Source organism: Chelmon rostratus, chromosome 21 (genome assembly GCF_017976325.1).
Source record: "Chelmon rostratus isolate fCheRos1 chromosome 21, fCheRos1.pri, whole genome shotgun sequence".
In the NCBI taxonomy this organism is placed as follows: Eukaryota; Metazoa; Chordata; class Actinopteri; order Chaetodontiformes; family Chaetodontidae; genus Chelmon; species Chelmon rostratus.
The window spans coordinates 116,798-141,758 of NC_055678.1; the positions used below are offsets into that span (position 1 = coordinate 116,798).

At 42.6% G+C, this 24,961-nt stretch overlaps 1 protein-coding gene across 1 annotated transcript; it reads left to right on the forward strand.

The window, feature by feature from the left end:
* Positions 1-1,679: 1,679 nt before the first annotated feature.
* Positions 1,680-15,065, forward strand: dusp3a (dual specificity phosphatase 3a). The gene is made up of 3 exons (XM_041962009.1): positions 1,680-1,867; positions 10,806-11,038; positions 14,836-15,065. Exons 1-3 carry the CDS (start codon positions 1,680-1,682, stop codon positions 15,063-15,065), a joined length of 651 nt encoding a protein of 216 aa, XP_041817943.1.
* The last annotated feature ends 9,896 nt before the right edge of the window (positions 15,066-24,961 follow it).

Here is a 24,961-nt window from a genome sequence, read left to right on the forward strand (position 1 = left end):
TCTACATGCACAAATGCATATTCCAAACATCTCATCGGTAACACCCTGGTTTGCTCGGCACATCACATCCATCTCTTGCTGTCTTCATGTTTTTTTGGTCTTGTTTCTTTTCTTCCTTTGGTCTCATGATTTAATTTTCATATTCTTTCCTTTCCTTCTTCCCCAAGAATTAGCATCAACATCGGGCCCCCACCTCAATTCTGTGAGGGTTATGAGAGTAGGGGCTATCTTAAAAAACACGCCTTCTTCATGTTGTTTAATAAGACTGGAGCAAGGAAGCAAGAGGATCTGCTCGGCAAAAACTGACCAATAAATGAGGCCCAGATAAGATAATAAGGGGCAAAAGCTCAGTGTTTACAGAGTAAGTTATGCTCCAGCACTTGAAATATAACCACTTGTTAACCACGTGTCAGCACAGAGAAACCATCAGTCTGACTCCAAACTGTAGTCATATGGTTTATATTCACAAAAATCCAGAAGCAGCTGATCTGTAAAGCAGGGACTTATGGGTACTTATTAAAGGCTGCCTATTTTGTTATGAAACCCAGCCAAACAGGGCGTTGGTGGGACTAATTTTAGGACCTTTCAAGCAGCACCTGAAGGCAGCACGCCGCCCTCTCCTGCTGGTGCCTGTCACTATCGTCCTCCTCCGGTCCAGCTCTGTCTCCGTAGTGTCTGACTGCCGATGGGGTGTGTCTGATGGAGATAGTGGTGGCGACAGGCAGCTGCGTCAAGCGAGCAAACAGACACAGAGTGATACCGGAAGTTGAAGGGTTTTGTCTTAAAAATAAAAGCCCTGCATTGCCTGCTACTGTCAGTTCCTCTGCACACGGGCAGTAAAGAAATATTGGAATGTAAAACATATTGACTGCTGAGAATAAAGAAAATGTGAGAAATTCCAAGTGGTGGAAGGATCATTTGACTTTCTTGTGGTCGGCCTCTGATGTTGGCCGATAACATCATAGTCAGTCTTCCGGTCCATCTCAAAGCTGATGGATTGGGTTGAGGTTCAGGCTCTGTGGGGGCTTTTGTTTGAATTGATAATGTTTCCTATTCCTCTGCACCCATTCCCTGGGCAGACAAGAAATGGCAGCATTGATTCAGGTTTGATATTTGATAAGCAAATGCTAAAACACAAAACATTTTCCACTGTTGACACGAGACTCTGGCAAAGTCACCAGTAGGTCACAAGGGAAGATGCTCATATTATGAGTCTACTATTAGTATCTTAAGACCCATCTCTCTTCTTTAGCTTTGTAGTAGTCATCAAGAAGACATAACTGGTATTAAATTAGATCTTTGTGCCATGCACCTATTCTGTTTTTCATCTGAAATGATTGATTCTCATGCTTTTATGATTACGTATGAATTCTTTCGGTTGAGTAGGCCTACTTTGCGCTCTACTAATAATTACTTTCGTTGTCAACTATTTTCTTGACTAATCTCTCTCGCTCTGTCTATTACTCTGAAAGTTTTGACCGGAACTGTATTTTCGAACTCCCGGTCATTGACGTTGATGGGAAAAGCTGTAGAGCTCGCGCTTCACCAGACACCTTGTAGACGAGAAGACAGCGCGCGCACGATTTACGTGCGCAGGTAAAATGCAGCTGGATACTCGGACGAGGCTCACGAGTCTGAAGCAGACTGTCATCTAACATTACTTTGGGAGAAGAAGAGCCATGAAGAAACACCTGAGTCCTACCAAACAGCAGCAGCAGCCGCCGCCGCCGCCGGCTGATGTCCCGGCTCCAGGCGGCGAGGTGACCGTCCAACAACTCAACGAGCTGCTGTCCAACGGCAGCGGCTTCTACAGCTTACCCACGCAGCACTTCAACGAGGTCTTCCCCAGGATTTACATCGGCAACGCGTGAGTCATCTCTCATCAGAAGCGCTGAATTAGGCTGTGGGTGTCGGTGTGTGACGCGGACAGGTAGGACAGCTTTTAACACTCTTCCTCTTCATCCAGCGACCAGACGCGACGATGACAACAGTGTCGCATGCCGGGCAGCACGCACGCAGGGCGGGCTTGTATTTTGGTGTCTCCGGTGCCATCGCGGACAAAGCGACAGCCTGTTGTTGTCAACAGATTGTGTTCCTGGAATAGCAGCCCCCACCAGCATGCTTCAGCTGGCAGGTGGATGTTGTGTAACAGCGTCAAATAATAATAATAAGAGCAGAATTTGGAGACATTATCGATTTTTGATTCAGTTTAAAGAGGACAAACGCGCCTGGATTGAGATGTGAAGGATGCACACAAAGAGCTGTTTCCCCCCAGTGAGCCCCTCCATCATTAGTATCACGTCTCCATCGAGCCGCTCCCATTCCGAGCCGGGCTGCAGGGGCTCAACAAGCATCCCCTCCACATGATGTTCATGATCATCATCAACAAGCGGAAACAAACAAAACTACAAACAAACAAACAAACAAACAAACAAACAAACAGGGGCGGGCGTCTCGTGCGTTCCTGCAGAACAAAGAGGCGCACGTGAATTTGGCGTTGAGGTAAAGCCGAATTCACAGCACAGGTTAAATCAGTCAGCAGAACCGAAGAAGCAGTCCTGATGGTGGGGGTTTTCCAGAGAAAAGAGAAAATAAAGAAAAAATAGACCTGTAGCTGACGGTTCTCATTCACTGCAAGCTCAAGAAATGCTTTTTTACTCAGGAGAGGAAACCTTTAGTCTGTCAACAGAAGACTAATCTACTATTTTCAAGCAAAAATGACAAATATTAAATTGTCCAGCTTCTTAGTTGTGGGTATTTTTCTTTCGGTTTATGTGGTAGTAACGAGGATGAGATTTTCACATTTGTCTCATTTCTCAGTTTGTTTTATTACAATTTCACAAAATATAATTTCCTGATAGACCTGAAAAAAATACAGTAGAAATCAATAATGTAGAAAAGCAAATGTTGGTGGTATCATAACAACAAGCTATTCTCATCCATCTCAAATCTGATGGACAATAATCAGCAGATCAATCGATACCTCAAAGTGATCATGTAGATGTTGTTTTTGTGTAATCATGTTATAAATTTGCTACATGCTTAATTTAATCTTAGTTATTACTAATATTTATATCTTAAATTGATTACAGCTGCAGCTGACAGTTATTATTGGTTAATCTGGCAATTATTTCTGCTCATTTCATTTTCTCATTAATCACAGTCCAAAATCCAAAAACAATCAATTTACAGTGATGCTAACAAAGAAAGCTTCAGCAAACTCTCAAATCTGAGAACCTGGAACCAGGATATTTTGGCATTTTTGCTTGAAAAATTACTGAAATAATGACTTCATTAAATAAAAGTGTTGTCATTTTCTGTCAGTCAACTAATGGTGGCAGCTCTAAATCAGAGTGTATCAGCTGTTATTAGCATCTTGGACGTTAGGCTTTTAACAACTATATTGTGGGATCAATAAAGTTTTATCTTGTCTTCATTTATCTTAAAAGATTTAAGGCTGCAGTTAACGATTCCTTTCATTAACGTTGATCTGCAGATTCTTGATAAATCAATAAATCATTTAGTCTATAAAGTGGTGATGTCCTCAAATAGTTTGTTTCAACAATCCAAAACCCTAAATTATTCAGTTTTACTTTAGACAAAGGAAGACTGACATACCGTGTGCAATACCAATAAATGTGTCATAACATGGGACTCCACCAGAGATCTCCTTATATTAGTGATAATAAGTTGTATTAAGGCCAGTATTAACCACTAAGAGCTGACTATACTGTGACTGCAGAACTTCTAAGATTGAACACAAAAAGTTTGTTTTCTTTGTGTAAATCAAATTAGGAGACAAACAAACAGCTGCTATGTAATTTAATTCCAGCACCGATAGCTGCATGAAGCACACAGACACATACAGTGTATAACTGGAACATGTATATCAAACACAACAGAGGCTGAACTGTAAATCCATGGCTGTCGGGTGGCTGGATGTTATTGACTTTGTAATGAACATGCTGACCTTTTAGGAATTTACAGCTCGATGTTCCAGGAAAGTCACTTCTGGTGTTTCCTGCACAGATATACAGACGGTGTATGAGATGAAAAAAGAGATAAACAGATACACGACAGCCCCCACTGTTTGGACTATTACCGTATTAAGATGCTGCAAACTATGTGTTGTTAACAAGAAACAAAATCACAAGCAACATGTAAGTGCCAAAGCTGCAGTTCCTCAAATGGCCACTTGAGGCTCCAAAAGTGAGTCAATCCCCATAGACCTCCATATTAAAATGCCCAAATTTACGGATAAAACAAGATAAGATACAGCAGCATGTGAGAGCAGTGGGAAGAAAAATAGCAACAGAGAAAGAGAAATTTCAAAAAACAAAATAAATAAACAGAATAAATGTAGACTATATATGTGTACATATTATACAAGCAAAATGAAATTTTGACTATATAAAAGAAAAAAATATGTAGAAAAAATATATATAAAAAATATGTATTGCCCCAGTAACAGTGGAAAAAAAGTAAGCTGCCTTCAGATTAGAAATAATAATAAATAGTGTTACTGCTACTGCACAGAAGAACAGAATATACAGTAAAAATATGTAATATTGCACAAAATGTAAGGGTGCAAGTGTATGTTGGCATAAATGATGAGAAAAAATCAACAGATTATTTGTCAAACAGCATCAACACAGTCTGATGTTCAGTGATGCTGCAGTTGAACTCTGACAGCTGATGGTATGAAGGACCTGTGGTAGCGTTCCTTCTTACAGGGTGGATGCAGCAGTCTGTTACTGGAGGAGCTGCTGAGGGCCCCTACTGTGTCATGCAGGGGGTGGGAGGGGTTGTCCATGATGGATGTCAGCTTGGCTAACATCCTCCTCTCACCTACATCCTCAGTGGTGTCCAGAGGACAGTCCAGGACAGATCCAGGTCTCCTGGCCAGTTGTTCAGTCTCTTATTTTCTTAATAACTCTCTTATTCTCTTTATTACAATTTCACTAAATATTATGTCCTGATAGACCTGAAACTTGATTTTTTTTTAGAAATACAGTAGAAATCAATAATGTAGATAAGCAAATGTTGGTGGTATCATAACCTTGATTGGACAAAACAAGCTTTTCTCATCCATCTCAAATCTGATGGACATTTGTCACAATTTTCTGTCATTTTATTGATTTCTAAGTTTTATTGAGAAAACAATCAGCAGATTCATCGATAATAATGTAATCCAGAGAATTTAATTAAGTCACAGAGCAAAGTGATCTTACATCTAAGATATCCTAAATTGCACAAATAGAATTTATTTAAGTGTCAAGTCCGTCGCCACACCCAGTGAACACAAACAAAAAGGAAATGTATGTTTTGCTGTGCTCTAATGTAACACGAGCTTTCACTGAGCAGCTCTTAATTGCACTTTTATGGATTCATGGTGGAGGAGCGACTCAGGGATGCCCCAGAGAAACGTGGTGTCTCTGTGCAGTCCATCATTTGGCTCCAGCTGCAGCTGAGAGTGGTGGAGGAGGGTGAGCAGGACGGGATACAAGCACATTACTGTACCTCAGCGCTACAACAAACTCAATCTGAACATGCCAATCTGCCCGGCCAAGTCTCCGAACAAAGTGCTGGCACTCGGAGCTCCGCTGAAGTTGATCAAACGATGCTGCCGGCTTGGAAGAGATACTCCGGTGTGCTCTCAGCTTCTTTTGAAGAGGAGATTTTGATTTCTGATGTTACGCTCACTGATCATGAGGAACAGATTAATTAGTCAAATATTTCACTATTAAAGTGTCTAAATGAGTGGAAAGGGCAGGGTAACGTAATGTGATATGAAATGTCTCAGGCAGGGCAAGGCGGTATTGATTGTTGATGAAAGCCTGCACTGTGTCCACTCTTTCTACGGCTGTGACCCACTCATCCTTTCTGCTGACGCATCCTGTTAGTTTAAACTCACTGTGTGGCTGCTCAGCAGAGTAAAAACAAACACGTTCACTGATTAGCACTTCATATATATATATATGGTGCAGTTCACACACTCACTCACAAACGACGGGTTTGTCCTTGAAAATATTCGTTAACGTCTTCTTTCATGGGATCCCAAAGGAGATTTAAAGCCCCGATCTATAGTTTCAAAAAACTTTCTGTTCAGGACAAAATTAAATGTAGGATTGTTTCTCTGGCACTCATGAAAATACACTATAGGTCAGTTGTTAAAGGACCTTCAAACCACTGAGAGAAGCACAGAAAAAAAAATCTCTTCTCAGCGCCTTTAAATAAAGCCAATATTCATGGAATAATGAGAATGTCTTTCTTTAGCACCATCCAGTGGTAGTAAGAAGAATGACACCGTGGCAGACAGTAATTCACGCTGATAAGTGAGTAATGATTTTAATTTAACGGGAAAAATACATCATCAGCTCTTGTTTCAGCGCAGTGACCTTAATGATGCTCTTTGTCGAGTGTCTCAGTTCAGTGTTTACAAGCCTCTACAACAGCTTCACTGACCCTTTGTGTCGATCAGAAAAAGTTGGACCTGCCTCAGCTTTCTGTCGCATGTTGCGGTGCTTCTGTGGTCAGTAGATATATTAAAGCACATTCCTGGTGTATGCCTTCGTAACAACAACACAGTATTTCTGCTGTTTACCCTGCCATTGTTGCAACCAATGAGAAACTAGTTGCCACCGTCATAACTTTTTTGTTTTGGAACTGTTTTGCCACCTGATTAGATTTCAGATCCTCTGATCTGTTGCTAAAACTGGATTTCCTGGATTTTCATGTCTCTCTTATACATAAAGCATCTCACCAGTGCAGCCCTGCTTGTTTATTACTGCATCTGTTTGCACTGTGTATCTTAAAGGTCCATTGTGTAGGATTTTGGAGGATTTATCAGTATAAATAGATATATGATATTTAGAGTTATATATTCATTACTGTATAAACACCTGAAAATAAGAATCAGTGTGGTTTTGTGACATTAAAGGATAACTTTCGTTTTTTACAACCTGGACCTTATTTGTAGCATTAAATACGCCCATTTACTCCCCCAGACAACTTTGGTGGCATTTGGAGTCGTTTTGAAGAAATTAGCCCCAGAGGAGCGGCGCGTATATCCGTATAATGCGAGCACTCGGGGCATCCATGCACAGCCTCTATAAACGCATAATCTGCAGAAACTCGTTCATATTCCAATATTTAGTTATGATATGCTGGTGCTATTCCCCTCTGAGCCCGTGGTGGCATGTTATCAACATCCGGCGTCTCTAGACAACTACCTCTGACGTGGATGATGTCATTACCGAACGCCGCGCGCTGCGAGCAGCCGGCCACAACACGAAAACACAATAATAATAATAAAATAATAAACTACAGCTAAACTAGCCGACCGCCGCAGAGTTAGCCATGTTGTGCAAACTCACCGCTACAGACCACTAAATCCTGCACACTGAAATACAATAAAAATTTAAATACAATACGATACTTTGAATACAATATAAAATTGCACGCATCATGATAGAGGACTTTATCCAGGCTCACCAGGTGGAACAATACATGCATGTCAAAGTCAAAGTCAAAGTCAGCTTTATTGTCAATTCTGCAGTATGTACAGGACAAACAGAGAATCGAAATTACTTTACTCTTCAACCCTTTTGTGACAGGACATATATTAAAAAAAAAAAGAAAAAAGAGATAAATAAAAACTGTACAATCTAAATAAAAACTGTACAAACTAAGTAAAAAAACTGTGCAATCTAAACAATGAAACATTGAGAATGTAATAGTGCAAATGTAAACAGTAGTGCAAAAAGAATTAGCTTAACAACTGGTGGTGAATAAAGTGACAGTGTGTTATTCCTACATGATAAGAACCAGCAACAAATTATCCAGAAGAGTTGAACAAAAACACATCTGGGAGAGGGACAGCACCACTCCAATAATTCAAAAATGAATCCATGTGAGGAGCCCCCAGCACTTTGTTCCCATGTTCTAAATGGATCATGACTGTAACCCTCACACTGTTTTCAGATCAGTCACAGTCAGCACTATGAAGCCATCATGTGCAGCTCAGGGACACACTTCAGGTGTGGCTGTTTGCTTTGAGGAACTCTTTGGCTCTTTGTGAAGCTGCTCTTTAATAATGGATGTTGTGAGACTGCAGATCCCAGGGTGAGGAGGCGAGGAGCGGCCAGGTAAACAGAGCAGAGAGTCACTGCCTGCACACTCACTCCAACCTGCTGTGCCTTTGCTTTGAATTGTGTAGAGGTACAGTAAATGTGAACAGTGCTGCTCAGATATGCCAGCACAGTCATTTTTCCTCCTGCACACACACGTGCACATGCTGCCATACAGCACATGCACACGAGCTTTGCAGACGTATTGTAAATAATATGAAAGTCCTGCACAGATTTGTGCCCTCGCACCTGAAGGAGTCTCCATCCAGCAGCTGACACACGAGCAGATGGCCTACTTCATCCCTCCTCCTGTAGCCGTAAAGCAAAATGGTGGCAGGGAGGATTTTTTATTAGTTCTTGCAGGCGGAGGCTTCGCAGGCAGCACCTCCAGGGAGCTGTCCAGGGTCACCTAGCCTTGCCTCACCAGCCTCATATTGACTGTAAGCACACAGTGCTGTCAGGGCGAGCACTTTGTATGAAGATTTATGAATCTTTGCTTTATTAAAAGTGAAGCAAACATAGACGAGACACTTTTTTTGCTTATAGCATAGCTTTAGCATTTTCAGGTAGTGACAGCTCTGGTGTGATTATAGTTATGTGCATCTTTTATGAAAGAGTTCACCTCTCTTCTAGTTTTTTGATGCATTTGATGCATTTTATCGTGAAAGACGTAACTGGAGAAAAGAGGAATACACTGACAAATGTTCAGTCACATGCGCTCAGTTTTCTTCTGCTCTGAAGTCATGATTGTCTGTTTCTGTTAGCTGCAGAGCAACAGTACCGCGCAGCGTTTGTTGTCTGAACATAAATTCTCTACAGCTAATTAGTGACACTGTTCCATAAAACTAATATAACATACAACAGATGCTTCTAATCTAGAATCAATGCCCAGAGCCTTTGGCCAGGTTGGATCATAGCAGTGGATCTAGGCGTTGAGCCAGGCGCGCCGCAGCAGCCAAAGCCCAGTATTCCTTTGGTTGAACGGATGGAGGCGAAGCTAGATGCAGAGAGCGAGATGAATCTCGTCCCGTGTGGAAGTGGTTATTTCCGTGTAAAATTTGTGGTTTGCATGCCTTTATAATCCGTCTCTTTCGCTTTCTGTGTGTCTCCTGCTCACATTGGTCCAGTTTCCCTCCTCCTGCCTTCCTTTTCAGACTTATTGTCACTTTGTTTTGTATTTGTACGCAGCTTTTAGCGACGTATAATTGGGTTGTAACGTCACATGAATGTGTGCATCCATTCTAGCAGTCGTAGCCTTGTGGTCCGGAGGATATATGGCCGATGGCTCTGCTCTGAATGCTCCATGTAAATCCCTGACTGATCACTGTGTTCTCGGCCATGACTGGACGATTTTATCATTCGTATGTGGCTCGAGGTGATTGACAACATGGTTAAAAATAAGGACGCGGACACCTTAACATGAGATTTTGGAACCTGGCCGCAGGGATTTGCTCCCTTTCAGCCACAAGAGCATAAATAAACACTGATGCTAGATGATAAGGTCTGGAGATGGCTTTCATCAGAAATATGTTGGTCCAGGTTCTCTCAGGTTGAAGTTCTTCCACTCCAAACTCTTTGTAGACCTGTTTCTAGACTTTGTGCATGCACCATCGTGTTTCAACGGGAAAGAGCCAAACACCAACTGTTGGAAGCACCTGGTTGTCTAAAACATCTTTGCGTGCTGTAGCATATCCTCTATTTGTTTGAGTAAACCATGAGAAACAGCCTCAGAACCAAAGCACACAGTGATGAGGGGGCGAGGGGGGTGTACAGAGGAAAGTGGCAGCAGATTAACTCAGTGGATACTGCTGTGGCTTTACTAAAAGGTAGATGTAAGAATAAACGTCTGTAACTGGAATAAACCTGCTAATTCACCTTCCCAGAGTCACCAATCAATCATCGGTTAATCTTAAAGGATGTTATTTATGAAACGTTCTCCACTTCCAGCTTCTCAAATGTGAAGATTTGCAGGTGCAATTAAATTTTGTCACTGTTTCTGTCAAACACACATCAGGTTACATTGGGTTATTTTGCCTGATTGGATGTCTTCTCAGGACTGTCAGCTGTGGACAGCCTGTGCTTCATTTACATTCCCCTCACTCTTAGGACAAAACACACCTTTATCACTTTTATATATATATATTTATATTATAGGCCTTTAAGATTAATTAGCTCAGCTCAACTGCAACCTGACATGAGGTCTAATCAGCCAGAGTGAGTGAAAACACCTGTGGGGGCTGCAAACTCGTGATGGACATTAGTTGTTACTTGCAGACTTTAAGGTGTCCCACAGTTTGGGACGTTTTTGAAAAGACACAATCATGCATCATTTTAAAGCAACAACATGCAGAACTGCCTTTACACCTCCCAGCAGATATAAAGAGATGCTGAAACACAAAGTTGTCATGAACGATGACACTTTGTCACTTTAAAATAATCGCTCCCCTCTGCTGTGTCTGGCAGGCGTCCTCAGTGCTGTCGTCTGTTGAAGAAGTCTTGTTCAGCTGCTGTTTGCTCCTTTTATGTTGTGAGAGAACAAAATCTTTCACCATCAAAAGAGCCACTCCAAGCTTTTACTGGTGTACGAACTTTGTTTCAGTGTCACAGACGTCAGCAGCTTTCTGAAGTCATTGAATGAATGTGTTTCTGATCCCGAATCTCCTCCCGCCCTCCCAGGTTCGTAGCCCAGAATGCAATGCGTCTGCAGAAGCTTGGCGTGACGCACGTCCTCAATGTGGCGGAGGGCACCTCCTTCATGCATGTCAATACCAGTGTGGACTTCTACACCGGCACGGGCATCATGTACCACGGCATCCAGGCCAATGACACAGAGCAATTCAACCTCAGTGCCTTCTTCGAGGAGGGGGCCGATTTTATCGACAAGGCCCTAGCACACAATAATGGCAAAGGTGAGTTTATTTTGAGCTGTGAAATGTGAGATGTGTTGACTGAACGTTAGAGCACATGACTGCTGGAATGTGAAAGTTACTCATAAGGAGGGAATAGCCCCCTGACTCCGCAGCCCCCCTCAGCTCTACAGAACATTTTATTGTCTTTTAGCTCATTGTTTTTGTTTTTCTGCACTTTCACTGCTCTGCAGCTAAAAAGCGGAGATGGAAAACAGTGCAGGGGTTAGTGAATATTAGCTAACATTGACATGACCAGAAAGACTCTAAATGAAGGTTAATGGGTGCGTAGATAAGCGCCTGTTCTCCACAAGTTGAGACACGGAAACAAGCTCCTGTCGTCGCCTGTCCAACAACAGACACAAGATTTAAGGGATCTTTTAATGATTCGATCTCAACGTGCTTCATCGCTGTGGATCTTAAAGTGAGGACAGGAGATAATGTGACACGCCTGAGCATCTCCGGCTAAATCTGACACACTCCTGAGCCCTGCTCCATATTCCATTATGAGATCAAAATGTTCCATGCATAATACACCTGTAGCACCAAAACCCAGTTCATGTAATTGGTTTCAGCTGAAGTGACACTTTGTAAAGCAACGATGTATGAGAAATGATCAAAATGCAGAAATCAGCAGGGAGTAATTTGAAATACCTGCAGTATACAGTTCTAGGTCAGGTGTACTGCGTTGTAACTTGGGTTGGAAAGTTGAATTTTTAGATTAAAAATCCATCGATCCCAGGAGGCCTCAGCCCTCCTCCACCTAAAATAAGAAATCTTTCCCCAGCTCTCCCAAAGCTGCAGCTAAATTTAGTTAATTTGTCACTGCACATGAGGGATGTGTTTAATTAGTGAGCTGAAGCCTGGGTTTTATGGCATGGATTTATTGTCAGCTTTGACACAGAAAAGCATTTAAATTTCCAGGCAGTTTGGCAACGGCGCACCAACGCTGCGGTAAATCAGCTACTGTAACGAGGACTGTGGAGGAGAGGAGAGAGAGGAGGAGGAGGGATGAAGGAGCAGGAAGAGGAGAAGCCTGCCACCTGCCAGTGCTGGAGTTTGACTTTGTGCTTTGTGCAACATTGTCTTTGACATTTTGTGACCCCGAGCTGCAAGCTCTGAAAAGTCATAGGTCAGAGATTTAATGAGGAACCACATGGATGAAGTTAATGTGTGTCCTGTGTGCAGGCTCACACTGCACGCTTTCATCTTAACATTACAAGTGGAAACTATCTACAAAGCTACCAGCACACTGCACAATAATTATTATATGAACAGTAACACACAGTTATCAGCTCTACAGAGCCTCTTTCAACAGCTGCCATTTAAATTCATTTTATATGATTTAACAATGTCTCGGCTGGTTTAGTCAGACTCAGCTGTTGGTAACCACAGTAAATAAATGCTGAATCTGTTATCTGTCCGGCTTGTTGTCTGGCTAATGTGTTTCTGTGCATTAAAGACAATTATAATAATACACATTGGGTTGAGTGGTTCGAAAGGTTTCAGACAGATAGCTAGTTAGCTCGGTAACTCTCAATTTAAGCCTTTAAATGTTAGTCAGAAGGTAGTTTGCCTCAAATAGTTCAGCGCCCCCTGCTGGACCACAAGACAAGCTACTGTAGACTGTAAATATTGAATTTGAACAGGTCAGAACAGGTTAAATATATACTTTTTTACACATTTGTGCAAAAATATGAATGACAGCCCAACGAGTGAGTTAGTGATGCAGCGACTGAAGATCCCGCATGTCTAACAAGAGGATACAGCAGAATCAACATTGATCTGTGGCAGGCAGGGTGATTAGGTATTGAAGAGGTCATTTTATTGGCAGCCGCCTGCTCTGGGAGTATGGAGGAGAAGTGGATAGAAGGACATTATACAACAGAGGAGTGGAGGAGAGAGAGATGTTTGGGATAATACTGCGAGAGGGACACAGAGGAGGTGTTGGGTTTCAAATAAAGTGACGAGTCGGCAGATCTGACCTGAGCCGCTCTGTGAAGCGAGATTCCTCACGGGGTTCGGGCCTGTCAGTAATGTAAGTGTTAGTCCAATAGAGATAGATAGGTATCCAGATATGAAAATACAGATGCAGTACAGAGGAGACTCATGTATTCTGTACACACACACACACACACACACACACACACACACACACACACACACACAGACTCTTTGTAGGATGTGGGTTCACTGGAGGATGCGGCTGCAGTGGAGATGATTGACTTTGCCGAGTCTGCAGCAGAGGTCAGGTCGTGTATTTGCATCTCCTGGCACAGAAGATGCTTCGCTCAGCAAGTTTTGGTCGCAGCATGTGTTCCCCAACGTCTCTGACTCCTTTTTGTTTTCTTTGTTAATTTTTTCCTTCTTCCTCACCTCATTTGTCTTCCTCCACTCCACAGCATTGGATCGAAAAGCCACCATAAAACAAAAATCACAAAACAGAAATGTCTTTTTAACTTTTCTGGTCCTTTACAGACAGCGTGAAATAAGTTCTGATCATTCTGATGCCCAACACATCAAACAACACTGAGCCGTTGGCTTGTGGCCTGTAGCTGCTAGCAAAGCAAAAAAAGTCTGATTATAACAATGATGATATATATATGTATATATACACACACATGTTTGAGAAATCCTCAGAAATCCATCACATTATGGAAAAAGAAGATGCCATTTGCCTGTGACTTTAAACAGAAAGAGGCCAACATTTGATTATCACATCAACAAATCTACATTAATTGTAGGATGAAGTATGAAATTCAGCAGAACATCCTATGAAATATAAATATTTGGCATCAGTCTGAATTGTGTTTAGTGGGATAATGCATGAAAATGATCATTTAGAATTTCTGAAATACTCATTTCTGCAGAAACGTGATCTTATTACCAACAAAGACAGTTAATTGATCCAAAGTATTCTGATGTATCTGAAGACTCTGCATCACAGGGAGCCAAACCACTTCAGGCCGGTAGCCTCAGCAGTCTTTTAGCAGGTCCATCGTCCATGCTGTGTTTCTCTTGGTGTTTTTCATGTCTGTCCTCTTCAGTCTGGTCAGTCTCTGTGTCCTCAAGTCTCTTGTGTCTTAATATCGCTTCTCCTGTCGGTCCAGCGTTGTTCTTTACTTTTCTCGTCTTTTTTGCTGGTGACATCATTCTCCAGCCACACGTCAAGTGTTTTGTCCAAACAAATCTAAAGTAATGTCTCCATATTTTGTCCCTCAGATCCGCTGGCTGTTTGTTATTGAGCTTGGTACATTAAGGGATGGCCCCTTTGGTCTATGAATGTTGCTACATGTGCAGCCGGTGGTCTATCAACAAATAAACACACAGGCGATTTGGCGAATCAGAATTGAGTATTTAAGAGTGCTGTGTTCTAATATATATATATATATATATATATATTTATATATATATGTATAGTTCTTGTATAAGAGTTTGTTGTATTTTGGTATTTCCTGCTGCCTGTAACACTTGATTAATAAAGTCTTATATCTTATTCCTGTGTGTCATAGAGCTCCATTGTTGTCAAAAGCTATTTCAAACAATGTTTAAAAATGTATTCCTTCATTATGATGAACAAACACGTATCTGGGGCACCGCCTGGCTCCCCCAGATACTTAATGGAGCACCACATGTGTATTAATCCACATCTGAAAATATAGTCCCCAACAAACTCGATATTATCTCCCGTTTGAAGGAAGTGGGGAAGGACGAACACATGTTGATTCTGGTCTGTTGAAGAATACTGCCGCACACATCACTCAACTTCCTGTTCCTGTTTGTCTGTTCGTGTCCTGCAGGGAAGGTGTACGTACACTGCAGAGAAGGCTACAGCCGCTCCCCCACCATGGTCGTTGCTTACCTCATGCTGCGCCATAAAATGGATGCCCGGCTGGCGGTGGCCACCGTCAGGCAGAAGAGAGAAATCGGTCCTAATGACGGTTTCCTTCGCCAACTGTGCCAACTTAACGAGAAGCTGGCGAAGGAAGGCAAGCTGAACGGGGAGGCGGGCAAACTAAAGACCAAATGAATGCAGGAGAGGAAAAACATGAAGAGACCCTCTGCCCCGTCTCCCCCCATCCTGCCTTTCACAGGCTTCAGCTGCTCCCGGAGACCGACCCCACCCTGACCAAACCAGCACCCATCCAACACACCAGGGGTATTCTTAAACACAAACATACATGCTTTTATTTGTGTAGATAATTACTCCTCATGCACCCGCAGGCACACACACACACACACACACACACACGCTCAGTTTACGTCTGTTCCTGCTGCTCTGACGGGGGACATCCTGTCCATCCTCTGCCTGCTCCTCCAAAGAGAGCGATCTCAAACACACTCCTCTACACCACACAGATGTGCAGATGTGTCGCTGCTAGAACCCGAAAGCTCTAAATTTCCAGCATTTTTCAGCTGAGCGACTTAAAGCATTCCTTCAATCCCCACAAGTTAGGACGGTGAAAACGTTGCCCTGACTTTTAAAATCTCGTTAAATAGTTGTATGAAATAGAAGATTATAGCACAATCATTCCATAGTTTTCCACTGCCGGGAATGTCCGTGATGTCTCCGTCAGCAGGAGTAGATATTAAAACGCCGATGGCCATGCATGACGCAGACAAATGACGCAGGAAGTGAATCCCAAACATTCCATAAAACAGAAAAAACGTTTGTTTGCCTCCTTAAAGTCTCTTCTACCTGGATTTAATGCACAAACACAAATTATTCCCACACTTCATGCAAGCTGTAGCTCTATGTAGCACTTCAGTCGGCATCCTCCCTCTCCGGCCTCTAGTTTGACCACAGGTAGCATTAACTCTGTAGGTCGACGCAGCGCGCTGCCTCCCTGAAGCTGCCACCAATGACGGCAAAGGTCCGGCTCATTAAAAAGCACGAGCTGCGCGGGTTGTTCACGTCGCAGCCGTATTCAGCCGATATGACTACTTTGGTTTGTCATTGAGCTGCATGCAAGACAAACCATGCTTCTACGCCTTTCACACGAGCTCGTTTAATGTGGATAGCATCCATCCAGTTAATTGATTTAATTTCACAGCCCTGTATTATATTATTAGAAAATATCTACTCGAGTGAACAGACTTGCGGCATGTCTTCACTTGAGGAGTTTTTGGTCTGGATGGATTCAAATCCACTTAGTCAGTCCAGCTGTCTACACAGGCCTCTAAACAGCTTTGAGTCTGTTTATCTCATCTGTTTTCTTCCGTTTTACATGTTTTACATGTGTAACTGCACGTGTTGGTGGTTATTTTCTTACTTTTTTTGTTCCGCTGTCCCTGACACAGTTTCCCGATCCACACTAAAACAACCCTTTCCAAAAAGAGAAAACCTCCAGGTCAGTGTGGGCAGACAGCTGAAATGAGAAGAAAAACACGCACATTCAAATTCGATTTCACCAGTTTACCGTCGTCAAACCAGAGGCCTTTAGTTTTAGCCGACAAACGTGTCAACAGGGATGGATGCTACTCGCTTTCAACGGAAAGTTCCAGTCATCACGCCAGAGAGTTGACCACTGCCAATTCCCTGACACAGCTATTTGACCAGTATCCAGTTCCAGTTTCAGTCAGAGGTCCATACACAACATGTCTCACTCCTACGTGTGTGTCATACAGTAATTTGTTACGCTGGGCTTTATGCACACACAGGGACGAATCACAAAGTCTGTTTTGGTTGTATGTACTAAAGCATTGCAATATATGTCAATACCCCATCAGATATATAGAATATAACCACATCTAATATGACTATCCAGGCTGTCGTTACGTATAGGCGACAGCAGTTAAACAGTACACTTTGTATTCATTACTGGGCATATTACTGTAAACTAAACCTAGTGCCAGGAAGGACAGTGACGGAGTGTTTTTCAAACCTGCAGCAGGTCACTCCTCCAGAGAGCTGCTTCTGAGACACATTCCCATGAAAAGTGTGTGTAGGCGGTTTGATGTTGAGCTGGATGAGCACCAGCATCTCTTCACTGTGCGTCTGTAGTTCAGACACTATGTCCCACACATCCGACTACATATTCCTCCTGAGCAAATGGCACGAGTCCGGGGGGGGAGTCGTCTCACTAGAGAAGATGGAAACTAGGTTGTCTCACCTCATTAATGGCACTATTTATTCCTCCTTTGATATATCTGTATACATATGAATATATACATGTATACTGTATATACATATTTAAGTGTTGACATATATGAATGTATGAGCAATGTGTCTATAACCTGTAGGTATCGTCAGTTTGTCTTAAGTCCTTATATATCATGTTATATTTGTATATGCTTCCCCATTCTTTCTGTTCCACAGTGGATTATATGTACATTAATTTTCAAATATAATGTACATGTAAAATGTTGTGTGTAATTGTGATATTTCTCATCACAATTGTGCAAAAGTTGCTTATGATAGCAGGGTTTTTCCAAGCTTAGCTGGAACACTGAGGCATGTAATTGTCATGTTTTTGTACAGTTTCCATGGTAATGCTGATTTGTTCATATACAGCAAGGTGCAGGTGGCAGCATATAAGATGGATGTGGACTATCCTGCATGTGACCTTTCTGCGTACATGTCACCACGTCCATCCCATCCCATAGCCCGTTCATCTCTTTCTTTCTGGACAGGAGTTCAGCAGCGCTCTATTAACATCAATATCCGGGTTTCTCTGGATGAGAGTGGACGGATTCTGTAGCTGCACTTTCCATTTCAATGCAATGTTTTGAGCTGCAAAGCACTCAGTGGAGCTGGCTCAAAACTCACTCACAAACATTCAGCAGGCTGCAGAGTCTCCACTAGGGGGAGCTATTCAGTCATTTTCTCAAGCAGGGGTCTGGAGTGTGAGGCCAGCCTTCGTTTTGCTTTCAGGCTAGTCTAATACAAGTTTCAGAGAACATAAAGACCAGTGTTTCCATGGTAGCAATTTACCCAGAATAGTCAAAGTCTGTCTTTATGAAACTAGCACCAGTTCTACACGTGTGGACCTGCGCCACCTAAAGGGAAAAAGAAGTAACAGCAGCAACTTGAGACCTGCAGATGTTTCAGTATTTGAGGCACCTGCAGGAAATTTGTTTTATAAATGATTTTTATATTTATTTACATTTCAAATCTATCCCTGATCAGACAAGTGATTTTGATGGTTCCAGCTTCTCCTATGTGCAGATTTGCAGACATCGCCCTTGGCTCAGGAAATTATAACGTTTATTTCCACTATTTCCTGAGGTTATATAGACCAAACAGTTAATAGATTAGTCATGGAAATAGTCGTAAGGTCAGTCAATAATGAAAATAATAATTAACTTATTTGCTTCCTTCCACTGTAGTATGATATCAGCTTTACATAACTTGGAAGCTATCCAGCCAAATGTGTGTCTTAACCACTGTGACCATTTACAGGGTCATTGGTCAAGTTCTGCAGACTCCAATTTAAATAAATACCGCCGGAAGAGGCAGTTTTGGGCCATGTGTTTATACAGTGATCTGATCCAACATCCAATTTTAAATAATATCTTGAAACATGCATTGAAATGTCAAGTGTTGTTGTAGCCTCTGACTCACTATTGGCCACGAAGACAAGTCAGAGAAGGGAATATTATCCCGGGGAGTTAGAAATGAGGGCCAGCGGTCTCAAAGTTTGCTGAGTGAGAACATGAGTGCAGTTGTGATGTCTCTCATGGGGGGTGTCACAAGGTTGCACTGATTCTGGCTCTCGGTGCCGGTTCATATGCAGGCTGTTCCTGTCCACTCCCGGCCCGTCATCTGGTCATCTCATGCACTTGAAAATGTTGCAGACCTGTAAAGCAGCTACACACTTGATTTCACACATCTTGCAAAGCTGCTTCATGTCGCAGGATTCCTGAAGTATCTGGCAAGATAAACCAGGTCTGAGAGCGTATGATTTAGCACATGTGTCACACTGAGTCCTCCCATCTCCTCATCGTGAACCCCAAACCACCAACAGTGAAGTTTGTTGTGAGGCTACAGGCAGAGAGAACCGCTTACCTCTGTGCCCAAACACAACACATTATACACCGAGACTGTCCGTGCCAAGTGACCGACACTGCTGAATTGTACGAAAGCCATCTGATCATTCGTCTTTCAGTCAGATTGGGCTTTCACTCATCTGTTCTACAGTACTGCCCCCCCTCTGACCACACAAAAAACAACTGACTCTACATAGATGAGAATTTCTGATTCAGTTTTACATACAGAAAACGTTTAAATTTGGAACTTATTGGGGTAAAACTCTACAGATCGGTCCAGGATGAGGGTATATACCAGAGGCCGGGTACTCGACTCACATGACTGCGTGCAAACCTGGCAACCCATGATGCAGCAGTGTAGCAGAGACCAGCGCACAAGGCAGCTGTCATGGAGGGGGGGCTTGTCCAAAACTGGATAACAGTAGTAAGACAGTGGTATGAAAGTCCATCAGAACATCCAGCCTCATCCGTCATTACGACACCCACAAAGAATGGTACATGAATGTGTAATGTTAGCAAAGCTAATGCTAAGTTTAAGCTACGTTTCAAATCGAGAAGACATTGTTCATGTAAAAGACAATTGGGCCATTTAACCACCTAAACTTTGACTCAGTGGTCGCAGGTGTCAGGTTAGCTTTAGGTGCCATATCACCTCTTTCTGTTATATCAGCTCTTTAATTCACCAGTAATTTCAATCATGTGGTCGTACTGCTCCAATAATTATGCTGCCAGTGTTGCTGCGTGACTGCTGTCATTTAATTGATTTAAATGTGGAAATCATCAGAATTGACTTGTGACAGCTTGACTTACAGCAGGGACTCGACTTTCTTTATTCTCACCGCAGTAACTGACTTGAGACCTGAGGATTAAGACTTGAGACTTGTTTGCGACCTACTCCCATATCTGGTGTGTCCTTTATAGCTCAACTGCCTACAACAGTGTGCTTATTGTGCTCCCTGGAGAGGGTCTGATAAGCACTCTGTGGTAGCCGAATTAGCCACTCTAGAAGTTTTCTGTCACCTTTTGTAGCAACTATTCACATAACAAGACTCTTCCTTTTTGGACGAGAACAAAGTTTGCATAAAAAGAAAGCGTCTAAGATGGCTACACTGCTGGCTTCACGCTCTCTTATGCATTGAGTAACAGATAAACACTGCCACCTGCTGTTCAACAAATCTAGTTCAAGTTCTTTTTAAAATGCTAATAATTTATGGTGTTAACGTCACAACATCATAAAAAGCTACAACACGACCACAAAGCCTGCTGTTTTCTTCCTAAATGTGAAACCCTGTAATGTCAAGATGAAGCAAACAAGATACCAGCATCATGTTGTGGGTTATCCTCCAGGTACAGACCATCATGTGTTATGTAATGTGAAATGCCATTAATGTATATTGTTATATATCCTGAGTATGTAACACGCACTGAGGCAGCTGTGAATTGCTGCATTTTACTGTCTTAACTGGCCTTCTGTATAAATAGGAAAGTGTTTGATTTTGGATCTAGTGAGTTGAAAACATAGATGAAACATAATTTATTTCTTTTCTCTTTTCTTTATACTTAAAAGTTGTCCTATTATGAGGACATGAGTTTATTATGGGTTCATTATTTTTGCTTTGCTAATAAAGACAAAAGTATTTTGTACAGTAGGAAACTAAAAAGTTCCTGACCTGTTTCCTACTTCTCCGGCTCAGTATGTCGTGATCTGTGTTGTTTTTGGATATAATGGTGGTCAGACCTGGAACAGATGCTGATTGTAATTCATCCAGAGAGGAGAGGAGGGTTGTTAATCACTCAGAGAGAGCCAGGTAGTCTGGTATCACAGAAAAGTACATTAAATTGACTTCCCTTCAAATTTGCAGTCCTATGTGACGACGTAGGCAAAACCCAACATGTTTAAACCTTCTGTGACTGACACCTGATGTCTTACATCACGGAAACTCATCTGGCTGAACTTATGTATCCCTGATGCAGTAAACTCCATCCATCTGGTTCGAACAAACACCGGGAATTACTTACAAATACTGTTTGGGCCAGGTGAGGGGCGACACCACAGCTGTCATCTTCTTCTTGCTCCCATCCTGAAAAATGGCTTAGAGCAGGAGTTTTTGCCAAAATGGGCCCACTGCCTTCTCCGGGAGTCCGTCACTCAGTCTTGTCTCATAGCTGCATTTCCATTCATATACACGTCACAGAGTACGTTGTTGTGCCGTTGGATTGGCTGTTTCTGGGTATATTCACATCACAACAAATGCACCACAAGAGTAATGACACAGCACCCCACCCAAAGCCTTACAGGAGAGATGGATCCTTCAGATTGTTTTTGAGTTTGTGTATCTCACTTCACAGCGCAGGAAGGGACAGCTCCCTTACAGAACGAGACTTTGTTGAAGTGCACTTGATTTTAAATTGCAATGTTATTTTTGTTACCTTGGAGACGCCCCTTCTTTCTTATGTTTAAGAAATAAATGGCCGAGGTATTAACATCTGATCACGAGTGGCTTATTCTTTCTGACGACATGTACTGTATGTTAATCTGTGAGAACAGGTGGAGGTCAGTATTTATCCACTTTACTCCAAAATACTCCAGATATACACGTTATTTATCCTCTATGTGTTTTCCATTCCCTCTTTTGTGCTATGCAGCATTATGTACATTTACACAAACATCTGTACTTGAGTCTTAAATGTTCGTAGTTTTTTAAATAGAGTCCCTCATCAATAACTACACTGCTGCCATGAATATCACCAACACTGTAAAGCATGAACAGCAACTATTCCTGCAGCTCATCATGTGTGCACAAATGAAAAGTCAACCAAACCAAGCGAAAGGATGAATGCTGAACTGAATAACTAACTAATCCAATTTATCCATTTCTCATGTCACAAACAAGAGTAAGGGGCAGGTGTGGCTCGGTCAGATAATGAAGAGCAGGTGTGCAGGGAGTAGTAGGTCAGGTGACCGACAGGAGCAGGAAATGTTGCTGCCGAATCAGTTCATTCAGGTGGAATCAGTCAGAGGATCCACTTCAGCAGGTGGAGTTAACCGCATCAGTTCAGTTTTGGTGAACTTTGCTGATTTCCATTCGGGGGACGGAGAGCAGAGAGGCCAAACTAGAGGACGCTATCTTAGCTAATTAGCTGTGTGCACCATCAACTTTTATTTAACCTCCTCTGGCAGAGTATAAACTGTCACTAAGGCCAGACACAGGCCCATTTTCACCACTAGGTGGAGGCAAATCCCTCTTCACACTCTCCAATAGAAACACAGCGCCGAGCTACAAATGTCAAAAATAGATCCACAGAGAGAGAAAGCATGAAAGTCAGAGGAGAAAGGACATCAATAGTGGGAACGAGATGACAGAGAGAAGAAGAGAAAGCCCTCCAAATCCGGGTGTGTTGATGCAAATGCTATTTCATGTTTCACAAGAGGGGACCGACACACCTGGGACGGATAGTCCCACAGCAGGGTCACTGGGGAGGCTCCAGCCAAGTGCCTCTCTTTACCTTCTGCACTGGTCTTTCTTGCCACACTCCCCTGCACAAGCAATTATTACAGACCAGCTGTGTGGTCCCTTATGGGCCCCTGTAAACCAGGGACCCCCCCCTTGCTGCGGCTGAACTCAAGCTATCGCTACAAGGAGAGAATTTCAATGGATGTAGTAAGAAAGCGGCCATTTCATTCCTGTTGAGGTTTAGAAAAGGTGGACAGTTAAATCATTTCTGATAGAAAGAAAAGAATCTGCTCAAACGAGACTAGTCCACATCCAGGATATCTGAGAAATGTGCCAGGTACAGCACTCACCAGAGGAGGGGGAGAGCCAGCTCAGGAAGTAGCTGGAGTCAAATGGAGGGATTACGTGTTGCAGCAGGTTATAGGTCCCTCTCTGCTGCTTATTTGAAGGAATCCAGGATGCCCCCCCCCCCCCCCCCCCAAATGTCATCAACAACAGCGGCGGCCTCTGTGTGATGAAGTGCCATTTATGTCGGCTACGTGCAGCGTGGAAACGTTTCGAGATGACTTTCTGTGCTCGGGAACAGTCACATGCTCAAAGGAAGGATGTTTAAATCTGAGATGGATTTGCTTCACGTTTGTTTTAGATGTTATTACATTTCCAATGAAAGAGAATTAAAAAGTCGTGTTTTCACAGCGTGCACTGAGTCACCGTCTCGTTCATACACGATGTCACATGAGCTCAGAGTCACTCGTCATGTTTGGATAATCCGGGCGGAAGCTTATGTTTGATTCTTGTTTCGGGGGGAAATGATTCATTGATGAGGCAGAGGATATCCAATCAGCTTTGGCCTTGATGAACTTGAATTTTTCTCCCATAATCTCACTGAATAAAGTTATCAGTCGCCTTTGAACATTTTATTGGTAGTTGACTCATTTATTCCTCAGGCTGTGTGAACACCAGTGAGTTGATTTTCAAACTTCCAGAGTCACTTTTCTTTTCTTTTCCCACCACATGTTTGGGTTCATTAGACTACTTAAAATATGATTACAGTCCTTAAATACGCTCGCCTATAATTCTCCACAGCTTTTTTTACTCACATGGCCCTTCAGCTTTCATCTTCGTCCTCAGTTTTAATGGCTATATCAAATAGAAAGCACATGATGCTCTCTTTAAGTCCTCCTCCTAATATCCCACATTCACATTCAGAGGATGAAGAGGGTGGAGAGGCAGCAGGGTGAAGAGGGAGACATGCACATCTGTGCTGCAGCGTTAATTATTAGGAAAAATTGAGAACAAGGGAAAAGGGAGAAAGAGAGAATGGGCTTTGGAGCTGAGAGATCCTCAGATCCTCTTCCAAGTGCCTGTGCCCGTGGTGGTGTTGTTTGTTTAATCTCTGTCTCTCAAGTTTTACTGCACTTGCTGCGCTGCATGGTGGACTGCGGGTCCGGTGTTTATGCATCGAACCCACAAACAGTAATGACGATAAAGCTGCCACGTCGGGCCTGACAGAGGACGGCTAGGCTGTGTTTGAGATGACAGGAATCGTTATGTTTCTCTTCACGACTGCTTGATTTTAATAATGATAGGAAACGCTGATTAGGAACCAGCCGATTGCTGTTAGAGGAACGTTGTCATGATTTTATTCTTGAACCAAAGCATCCTCACAGAGAGCTGTTTAAGCTGCAGAGTGACACCGAATACTCGTGGAAAGCAGTCGGTGACGTTGTTGAAACACAGGCCTCGTTCTCTAACAGCAAAGGGCTGCACATTATCAACCCATTGTCACCAGAATATGTGACTGTGCAAGCACAGTCTCACAAAATTAAGCATTCCCCAAACCATAGCCATGAAATATCTGTTCATTATAAGCATGCAAATACAATAAACCGAGTCTGCAGCCTTGCGACTGTTCCTGTCCTGTTACAGGAATCGTGTTTGACTGATGCATTTTATATAATCAGCTCCAGATGGGCTGTACCACTCAATTAGCATCACCTGCTCAAAGTTAAATACCTCATATTCATAGCACACTAACTACTCCAGCTTTATACTGTAGCAGGGCACACTTCATTAATAAGAGTGTTACTGCTTTTTTCATTAAGGCATGCTTTCAGTGTTTTCCCAGTGTGTATGTGTGTATGTGTGCAGCTTTTTAGGTTTCAGAGGACGTGAAGGGACATCCTGTTCATGAGAAATCATGCTTATAAACCTGAGCGAGTACACCTTATGTATTCTTACATCATATTCAGTATAGCACACTGTGACTGCACAGAGATCCACCCTGTTTATGTAGAAATCTGCCTCAGAAACATCTTTTCTTAAAATCCTCCTTCAGCTGAACCATAACAGTGCTCATATTTACAAAAAATCCTTTCTGTCCCAAACATCCCATAAACAAAGGCTGGGCTTTCTCAGGAAGCTGCACGGTGGGCGGGCTTGGAACTGACAGCAAGCTAAAGCACCTTCACGACGAGCTCTT